Source organism: Oncorhynchus kisutch, linkage group LG3 (genome assembly GCF_002021735.2).
Source record: "Oncorhynchus kisutch isolate 150728-3 linkage group LG3, Okis_V2, whole genome shotgun sequence".
In the NCBI taxonomy this organism is placed as follows: domain Eukaryota; kingdom Metazoa; phylum Chordata; class Actinopteri; order Salmoniformes; family Salmonidae; genus Oncorhynchus; species Oncorhynchus kisutch.
In genome coordinates this window covers 31,068,983-31,079,830 of record NC_034176.2, presented here as the reverse complement: position 1 = coordinate 31,079,830, position 10,848 = coordinate 31,068,983, and the positions used below count along the sequence as shown (strand labels likewise).

The 10,848-nt window shown below is 42.5% G+C and overlaps 1 protein-coding gene across 1 annotated transcript in view; it reads left to right on the top strand.

Annotated features, from left to right (window-relative positions):
- The first annotated feature begins 5,287 nt into the window (after positions 1-5,287).
- LOC109880406 (GAS2-like protein 2A) overlaps positions 5,288-10,848 on the top strand; it is a 38,184-nt gene continuing 32,623 nt past the window's right edge. Inside the window, exons 1-2 of the mRNA XM_020472618.2 lie at positions 5,288-5,708; positions 6,445-7,418. Of these exons, the coding sequence (XP_020328207.1) occupies positions 6,735-7,418 (684 nt within the window). The 5' untranslated portion in view covers positions 5,288-5,708; positions 6,445-6,734. The remainder of the gene's footprint in view (positions 5,709-6,444; positions 7,419-10,848) is intronic.

The window sequence follows — 10,848 nt, the reverse complement described above, 5'->3', positions numbered from 1 at the left end:
AAGTACATGCTCCAGCCTAAACTTCTAACTTCCTTTTAAAGCCCAATGTTCTGTGTGTGGGTGAAGTCCGGTTACAGCTTCCGAGTTGCTCATGCTGGGGAACAGATCACTGCGAGTTGTCTGACACAGAAAAAATGATTTATCCCGGTCCCAAAAAAACTCAACCAACACGTCTCTATCTCAAAGAAACAAGTATTTTTCCCATCAAAACAAGGCCCTCCTTTTTCCATATTAAAATCGCACGCTGAGCCAAGCATGGGGCAGGGCTTGTCTGGCCTGGCCTGTAAAAACGAGTTAGCAGAGAATCAAAAATCTAATTAGTTTGTATTCCAGACTAGAGGTAACTACTAGGCTTATCTATTTCATATTGACAAAGAGTGACCTATAATCTTATTTTGAAGTGTCACTTCTTGTTGGGAAGCAAATTCGTCCTGCCCTGACACTTGGGTCTGACCCATAAAAAGGATAATCTCACTAATTTCCCCCGCATTCTTAACGGGATGTGCACATATGCTCGTTTGAGGGAAGGATTACATCACTAGTAGACAGGGTTGGGTAGGTTACTTTCTAAATGTTACCTGTCATTGTAATCAGTAACGTGATCTGATTACATTTACTTTTAGATTACTTTCCCCTTGAGGGGCATTAGAAGACAATGTTACCAATCGAACTTCATCTGTTGCAGGATAAATCAATGTTAAAGTTTACATAGCTGGCCATATATGGATGTTACATTTTACTTTATGGGTTGGTTATGTAGGTTTCTTCTAACCCATGGCTTTCTACTACATATAAGATTAAATTGTATCTTTACATTAACCAAAGTCTATCAGAATTCCAATAAATGTTATACCCCTTGAACTTCAAGAATAGGACTTGGAAATATGGAAGTATAGATTAGCCAAATTGTTTCACCTGAGCATGACCCCAAAACAAAGGATTTATTAGCCAGCCCTACTCTGTTTATGATTTTGTTCTCATGGAGGATTGATTGGGCTCATTGATTCAAGTTGAAAAATAAATGCTGTGCTCATGGAATGGCATGCTTTGCCAAGAGTGCAAAACTGTCATCAAGGCAAAGGGTTGTTACCTTGAAGAATATAAAACATATTTGGTTGAACACTTTTTTTTGGTTACTACATGCTTCCGTATGTGTTATTTCATAGTTTTGATGTCTTCACTATTATTCTACAACGTAGAAAATAGTAAAAATAAAGAAAAACTCTTGAATGAGTAGGTGTCCAAACTTTTGACTGGTACTGTATATATAATTTATAAATCCCCCCCAAAAATGTAGCAACTACAGATTGCCATTTTAAGTCTTATCAAAGCGTGCAAGTTTGAGCATGTGTCCATTAGGCCTATGGATATTTTTTTAATCAGCATGAATTAGATTGAGCAATAAAAGCCACACTCATTCCATAGGCTTGGATCTGAACTACGCAGCTGTTGCAAGAGCATTTTTTTACTGGCTGTCCACTGGTTTCAAAAACAATGACTGATAGGCAGCTTGAACTTCTTGAATTCAACTATTATTAGGTTCAAATACACATTTAGAATTTTTGAACAGCCACCCACAACAACCACAATCCGTAAAGTACAAATATCTAAATGAGAGAGCAGCAGTGTGATTCACATCAATGCGCTATGTAGAAATCAATAAGTGATATCCGTATCGCCGTAGACTACACCACTACTGTCATCCTTACCTCCAAGCCTTAAATCAAATGGCATAATATTTGGATGCCGAAAGCAGTTGCACCATTGGAAGACATTACTTGGACTGTAGCCAACAAAAGCCTATTCCTGATCTTTTCCCGCGATCCATCAAACACATTTGGTGTGTCATCATAGTGGTGGTCTCTGATTTGTGGTCAGACTCGCTCAGGTGGAACAAATTTAAACTTTCGCCTTTTTAAAATTTGAATGTCATTGAGAAAACAGAAGTGTCAAAGATTTTTCTCCGCTAACATCTGAATTTAAAAGTAATCCTCGAAGTAATCTAGTTTTTGAAAAGTATCGGTAATCTGATTACAATATTTTTGCTGTTAATGTAACGGATTACAGTTACCGTTTTTGTAATCCTTTACATGTAATCCGTTACTCCCCAACCTTGCTGGTAGAGTTCCCCCACAGATGATCCATTATATTGACCCGTGCCCGGTTTTCCTTTAGGGATGGAATTTAGGCATACGATGTTTTAACGATGCAACTTTCTTAACAACGGCTGAAGATGTTAACACGCGTATCCCAAAACACTACGCAGAGAGGTTCGCTAAGTGAGTCGTTGAGAAGTGTCAATACTGATAGGATCTAAAGAAGCAGCACTGCTCTCGTGTCAGCCTTCTCTCTTTCCAATTGTGCCTTTCAAAAAATTATAATAACATTAGAAGATCAGCTCCTAGAGAGTTACACTACATATACAGAAGTATGTGGACACCCCTTCAAATTAGTGGATTCGGCTATTTCAGAAACACCCGTTGCTGACAAGTGTATAAAATCGAGCACACAGCCATGAGATCTCCATAGAAAAACATTGGCAATAGAATGGCCTTACTGAAGAGCTCAGTGACTTTCAATTTGGCACTGTCATTGGATGCCACCATTCCAACAAGTCAGTTAGTCAAATTTATGCCCTGCTAGAGTTGCCACAGTCAATTGTAAGTGTTGTTATTGGGAAGTGGAAACGTCTAGGAGTAACAACAGCTCAGACACGAAGTGGTAGGCCACACAAACTCGCAGAACGGGACCGCCGAGTGCTGAAGCACGTAGCGTGTAAAAATCATCTGTCTTCGGTTGCAACACTCACTACCGAGTTCCAAACAGCCTCTAGAAGCAACGTCAGCACAATAACTGTTCATCGGGAGCTTCATGAAATGGCCGAGCAGCCGTAGACAAGCCTAAGATCACCATGCACAATGCCAAGCATCGGCTGGAGTAATGTAAAGCTCACCGCCATTGGACTCTGGAGCAGTGGAAACGCGTTCTCTGGAGTGATGAATCACACTTCACCATATCTGGCAGTCTGACGGACTAATCTGGCTTTGGCGGATGCCAGGAGAACGCTACCTGCCCCAAGGAGGAATAATGGTCCAGAGCTGTTTTTCATGGTTCGGGCTAGGCCCCTTAGTTCCAGAGAAGGGACATCTTAACGCTACAGCATACAATGACATTATAGATTACTCTGTGCTTGCAACCTTGTGGCAACAGTTTGGGGAAGGCCCTTTCTTTTTTCAGCATGGCAATGCCCCTGTGCGCAAACCGAGGTTCATACAGAAATGGTTTGTTGAGATCGGTGTGGAAGAACTTGACTGGCCTGCACAGAGCCCTGATCTCAACCCCATCGGGATGAATTGGAATGTCGACTATGGCCCGGTTTAATTGCCCAACATCCGTTCCCAACCTCACTAATGCCTTTGTGGCTGAATGGAAGTAAGTCCCGTCAGCAATATCCCAACATCTAGTGGAAATCCTTCACAGAAGAGTGGAGACTGTGTTATAGCAGAAAATGAATGCCCAGGATTTTGGAATGAGATGTACTTTTGATCATGTATTGTTTCACCTATGGCTACAAATATTGAGGCGGCTAATGCTTAGCCAATAATAATGCACTAAATCAAGAATAGGCACATCATTGCGCACATGTTAAATATCATAAAATATGCTATATCGAGGCAAACATTTCTGACGACAGGAGACAAATAGCGAAGTAAAACAATTTTATTACCATTAAATTGAGTTCAATATCGTTCAAATATTTAGTTCTATGTAGCCTATACTGTATTCATCTTATAATTTAGCCTATTATATTAGTGACTGGAACGAGCTGCAAAAAAATACTCAAACTGGACCGTTTTATCTCCATCTCTTCATTATGGACACTTACAGACAGTTGTAGCTGCTTCAAGTGATTTATTGTTGTCTCTTCCTTCTTGCGTTTTGTGCTGTTGTCTGTGCCCAATAATGTTTGTACCAGGTTTTGTGCTGCTTCAATGTTGTGTTGCTGCAATGCTGTGTTGTTGTTTTAGGTCTCTCTTTATGTAGTGGTGTCTCTCTTGTCGTGATGTGTGTTTAGTCCTATATTTTATTTTTTAATCCCCCGTATGAGGCATTTTGACTTCTGGTAGGCCGTCATTGTAAATAAGAATTTGTTCTTAACTGACTTGCCTAGTTAAATAAAAATATATCCTTCGTTTGTTAGGTTAATTAAAAAACTATCCTTCGCTTGTCAGCAAAGAAATGGTCACAGAAAGACACACCTTAATTTTGTGTTTAGTGGAGATATTCTGTGTATAAAGTGACGCGGAAGGGCGAAGAATCATTAACGACGTAGGCTACTTAGCTGTTCTACGAGTGGTCTGGTGCAGTCGTTAAATAACGACCGTTTTGAATAGCAAGTTTAGTCACGATGGTTTTGGGAAATAGCTCGGATATTTAACGACGCTCCTATGAAGGTTCTAACGACGAACGTAACCTTAAAATGCCTTTGGGAAACCGGGCCTACTCTGGTGGCCACTCTAACAATTAAAATACATTTCTTCAAAAATGGAAGGCAGTCGGTAGGAGGCAAGAACAGGTCGGGACCATTGTAGCCAATGACAGTGTGGCTCAACTGTTTCCACTAGTCACCGCAGCCACAAAGTCAAAATTGGCTATATCGTAAACATTCATGAAAACAAACATTTGCTTTCTGGTTTTAATTTAGGGTTAGGCATAAGGTTAGTAGTAAGGTTAGATTTAAAATCACATTTTAAGAAGATGAATTGTAGAAATTAGCGGGGTTTATGACTTTCTGACAACTGGCACAACCGATATAGGCCTAAAGTGTTTTTTTCAAAGTTGCCGGGATGTCACGTGTCCTACTTAAGTCAGTAAACTCGTAACAACCTCATCAATCCGAAACATCTATTCGATCAAATAAGCAATATGTTTTGTGAACCAAATTCGACACTCTCATTGACCTCCATACAAAAACTCCTTGTTCGGTGACCAAAAAAACGCCACCTCCTGGAGAAGACAGATTTTGTGCCCAGTTATCCTTCTCGCTTAGCCTCTTCCTCTCTGGTTCCCCAACACTTCGTTCTCCTCACCCGGTTTTACATTCGGTTTTCAATTATACACAGTACACACAGGAAAAAAATCATACATATAATTGTTTTCGCCTGACGGCTCCCGAAATCCATATATATCACAGCCCAACGTGCAACATTCGTAGCCTACATTGTTGCAAACTGAAGTAGTGCAACTGTTGCTATCTCTCAATGCTGCATCGTTACATTGTACTATTCATTTGATTCCTTTGGAGTGATTTCAATAAGCTATTAGTAATTGGACATCTTTTTCCTATGTTAAAATGGTTATGCTTGAATTTGACGCACTTCGAACATGTCAACAGGGCTGCCTGTTGACATGCTAATAACGTTTCCCTGACGTTTTTGTCTGCTTTTTCAATCCCGAGGAAATGGACTCGCCTCCCATTTTTTATTGCCCAGTGTCCTGGGGGGAAAGTAACTTGGCGTTGAAGACGACAATGAAAAAATAGCCTACAAGCGATGGTTGATTTAAAACGACTTGTGTCTTACACTTTTGAACTCATTCAAATTGTAGTCTATTACATCTTTTGTTCGTGGGGCTGGTTTCGATTTGTTTTACTGAATGAGTCTGATCGAAAAACGGTCCGTTCTTGACAAAACATTCAATTTTAAAAGGTAGGTAAGAATTAAATGTGCTAATTATTGCTTTGTGAAAAGTTGTTAGTTATATAGAACATATCGGTCATATTCACACACCCGGTGCGGTCATTACCACGAATTGAAATCCTATCGATGAATGATGGTATTTTCTTGGCGGTGTATGATGTGCATTTTAAAACCCTGGCTGCTTGGCTAATCCAGCCACCTGTTTATCACATTTTAATTTATTCTAGTGCTGTCATGTTTTTTTCTCGGCACGTTAACTAGTGGTTCGCGGGTCAACAGTTTGTTCTCTAGCAATTGCTATACGTGTTTAATTACGAATAGATAACAGTTTTTCACTCTAGTATAAACCCTATATTAAATTATCAGGCGGTAAGTACCGGGTTACGCTTTTTTTCTCCCATGTACAGGCGTTTATCCCTCATAATGGGATATGCCACTGAATCGCTCAACCTGTCTAAACTAGAGCAGTTCAGCATGTTCAGAACAGGCGGCGGTGCAAAATGGGAGCTAGGGAGACTGTTACACGGCAAGTGAACTGTGAAGCCTGCCACTGGTCAGTGCTGAGGGTCATTCTATTGAGGGATACTGCGAAGACGTGATTTGGACCATCCATGCGAACCAGCAACATGATTATCGCGACGCATTGTATATTCACAGACATAGGAGGTCAAGGATACCTGGAGGATTTATGCGTTGGGTGTGTATCCATCTGTAGCTAACCATACCCTTTTCTTCTCACCCGCAGTTGGAACTCCGTGAGAAATAGAGATGCGCTCATTAAAGGAAATGGGAACCACACAGACATCCGGAAAACGCATCCACGCGCCACGGCTGCCTCGCATGATGTCAATATGTTTTAACAATACAAAGTATTCCTTCAAGGACCTCGATTGAGATACCGCATATGCCCGCTTGTCATGGGTGCGTCTACGCGGTTATTTTGCTCTGCTCCATATGGTTCTGGAGCGCTTATGCAATGAGACAACCGGGAATTATTAAGTAGGACTAGCCTGCATTGATACATATCACGACAATATGGCTGATCAGAGTAACATCCAGTCTGCTGCTTCCAAAAGCATCCGGCCGTTCAAGTCCAGCGAGGAATACCTGTATGCCATGAAGGAGGACTTGGCCGAGTGGTTTAACACGCTGTATGACCTGGATATAACTGCAGACACCTTTATGGAAGGGCTGGAGACTGGCTGTGCCCTCTGTCGGCATGCCAACAATGTGAATCGAGCAGCGCTGGACTTCCAGATGGAGTACCCGGAGGTTGCACAGTCATTGAGGATGCCAACCAAGGATGTGGTTTTTCAGTCGCGCAACGTGGTCCCTGGGTCGTTTTTGGCTCGGGATAACGTGTCCAATTTCATCGGCTGGTGTCGTCAGGAGCTCTGGATCAAGGATGTTCTGATGTTCGAAACCAACGACATAGTGGAGAAATGCAACGAGAAGAACTTTGTGCTGTGCCTGCTGGAGGTGGCGCGGCGCGGGGCCAAGTTCGGCATGCTGGCCCCAATGCTGATCCAGCTGGAGGAGGAGATCGAGGAGGAGATCCGGGACCAGGAGAACCAGGGGGAGCCCAGTCCAAGCCTACTTCCAATAAGCAGGGCTTTCGTTCGCAAAGAGAGTGTGGTTGATGAACCCGAGCCTGCCTCTTACGCACATTGGCAACAGAAACAGAGGGTGCTGTGTGACATGAGAAACTTAGATGAGTTGGTAAGTAACATCACAGGTGTATTGATTTTCTGATATACCTAAAATGTCATTTGGGAAAGGACTGCACACAATCCCCTCATAACATTACATTTCCATAAGTGTGCAGTAGGCCTAGGATGCAGCAAGTTTTATCTTCAATACATTCACCCATATTGACCAAAAACAAGTTATGAGAGAAATCAAATGTCCTAAAACAAGACCTCCCCCGCCCCTGTGCAAGATAAACAATTTATGTTGTGTTCCATGGTGCCAAAGCAACCCATGGAGCAGTTGAAAGTAGGCCTAACCTACAGAAATGCTCACCCAGAGTTAAAAACATTACTGTGCCAGTAGTGAAGGGCCCTCTTTGAAAAACACATCTCCCTGACATGTTGATGTCACTACACCCTGTTCTCCTGTGTGTGTTCAAGGTGGACACTGCCTTACTGATCTGTGTCGGCGTGTTTGCCTCCCAATTCCACAAATTATCTCACCCACAGTCTCTAAAATGTTAGGTGGGTATCTCGTGACATTTCTCAAGGACTCCTCCAGGGTGAAATGTCAGTTCAGCCCCTGCCTCTACAAAGTGGTTGGCAGCCAGGGGAGCTACTGCTCCTTGTTATTTGTTCATGTGGAACAGTGCAGCTGTTTGATAATTATTATCATAGATGGATACATGCTGACGTTACACTTTTATACACAATCTATTATCCATTTATAACTTGATGCTTCCATTTGCATTCAGGTGGGGTGTAGTGTTTTCCCCTGGGCTGCAAAGCAGTGTTCTACCTCTCAACGTCCAGTCCCACTGGCTGGTCCACATTGCGGCCTGGCTGCCAGACAGACGTGTGTGTGTGTGTGTGTGTGTGAGCACGAGAGAGACATCGTTAGAGACAGAGAGACTAACAGGCAGACAGGGGTTAGCTGGTGGAACATGTGCTTGGCTTATGAGGGGGAGAGGAGTTAATATTTTGGTGCGGATGAGCCGAGTGAGGACAATGGCATCCTTTCACACCACAGATGAGAAAGAGAGCAGGGGAGAGACAGTCAGCAGACATACTCATGCCCACTTGGCCCTCTATAGTACTCAGATGGCCGAGCACTAATTGCTGGATCACAACCATGAACACTGGCTTCTGAGGGCATACAGAGGTACTATGTACCCAACCTCTGACCTAGTACCAGTACCCACATACACTTACTGCCATAACCGGTTTTATACGCTATTATTACTATTTCAGACCTCTTTAAACAAGGCTAACTGCTGATGTTCCTATGAGAATGTGCGAGGGCAAGGGGGGTGAGACCTGGTGTCTTACCTTATCATTATGGTGTACAGTGTACACACCCATCCGCCCACATCACTAAGAGCTAGTCAGGGACATGCACTTGCTGTGTCCCATTTTCTAAGGGGCAGTATGACTCACCGTGCACGCTGAGTGAACTACATACATTTCTGCTACCCTGAAAGCCTCTTTCTGTCTATCTGAATAAAGTGCCTGGGTGCTGGAGGAAAACTGCCTGCATCAGCAACATGAGGCAGTTCTCTCAGTAAGAAATCAGGAGGGCACAGAAAGGGGGAGGAACACAGCCCAGCAGCATTATTAGCCACAGTCCTGCATGGTATTAAAGAGTATAGCATTACAGTACTGCACTGTGTTCCTGTAAATGTGCTACGGCATACTGTTCAAATTATTGCAGCTCGTTGAAATACATTTTGGTCGATAGATCTCCTCATACAGTATTTAATATCTCTTTTGGATCATAATGATACTGAGGCAGGCCAGTCAATGACGTCCCATATCCAGACTATATAGGCCAGGAAATTAACAGAAATCCAACTTTTGTATGACTGGAGGGCTTTAGATTCAATAACGATCAACAAAGCCAGCCACTGAATCACCACTATGCCGCAAAGCATCATGGGTCATCCATAACCGTAGTCGCAAGTATTCTCTGCATTGCACTCGCCCTGGCATTCCCCTCTTTTTTTCTCTCAATATAGTAGCTTCCCAGGGGATTAGTCTCTGTGGAATTACTGGAAACCTCATTGTCTCTAGTGATGAGAGATAGATGGAGAGAAATAAAGTTGAAGGGCTTAGTGATATTTTCATTGGTCCACAGCTGTGACACCAGCTTGACAGAGCAGTCATGCTTGCCTTGTGGCGTGTCAGGGGTGTTTTTTTTCCTCTCTCTCTCTCTCTCTCTCTCTCTCTCTCTCTCTCTCTCTCTCTCTCTCTCTCTCTCTCTCTCTCTCTCTCTCTCTCTCTCTCTCTCTCTCTCTCTCTCTCTCTCTCTCTCTCTCTCTCTCTCTCTCTCTCTCTCTCTCTCTCTCTCTCTCTCTCTCTCTCTCTCTCTCTCTCTCTCTCTCTCTCTCTCTCTCTCTCTCTCTCTCTCTCTCTCTCACTCACTCACTCACTCACTCACTCACTCACTCACTCACTCACTCACTCACTCACTCACTCACTCACTCACTCACTCACTCACTCACTCACTCACTCACTCACTCACTCATTAAATATTGAAGGCTGTTTAGAGGAGGTGTTTAGGAAGACAGCTGAGGACAGAAGTTCTTTAACCCTGGTGACCCAGTCTTTAACCCAGTCTGTGGGTTAACTGACATAAACAATTTAAGTACCGGCAGGAGTCTGGCTCAGGGATAGTTTCCTGATCACTCTTAGGATGCCATTCGGTTACATGACAGCATGTAATGTCATTTATTGTAATGGATCACTCATGACTAGAGGTCGACCGATTATGATTTTTCAACGCCGATGTGTCACGCCTTGGTCATAGTGTTTTGTGTTTTCGTTATATATTTTGGTCAGGCCAGGGTGTGACATGGGTTTATGTGTTGTGTTTCGTATTGGGGTTTTATATAGGATTTGGGATTGCTAATGATTAGAGGTGTGTCTAGTTAGGTTTGGCTGCCTGAGGCGGTTCTCAATCTGAGTCAGGTGATTCTCGTTGTCTCGGATTGGGAACCGTATTTAGGTAGCCTGGGTTTCGCTTTGTATTTCGTGGGTGATTGTTCCTGTCTCTGTGTAGTTTCACCAGATAGGCTGTAGTTAGGTTTCACGTTCCGTTTGTTGTTTTGTATTTAATAGTTATTTCATGTATCGTCATTTTTCTCATTAAAATATCATGAGTAACCACCACGCTGCATTTCGGTCCTCTCTTTCTACAAACGAAGAACGCCGTTACACGATGCCGATTATTGGAGGACCAAAAAAAGCCTGTACCGATTAATCGGTCGATAAAAAAATAAAAAAAAATAATGTATTTGTAATAATGACAATTACAACAATACTGAATGAACACTTATTTTAACTTAGTATAATACATCAATAAATTCAATTTAGCTTCAAATAAATAATGAAACGTGTTCAATTTGGTTTAAATAATGCAAAAGCAAAGTGTTGGAGAAGAAAGTAAAAGTGCAATATGTGCC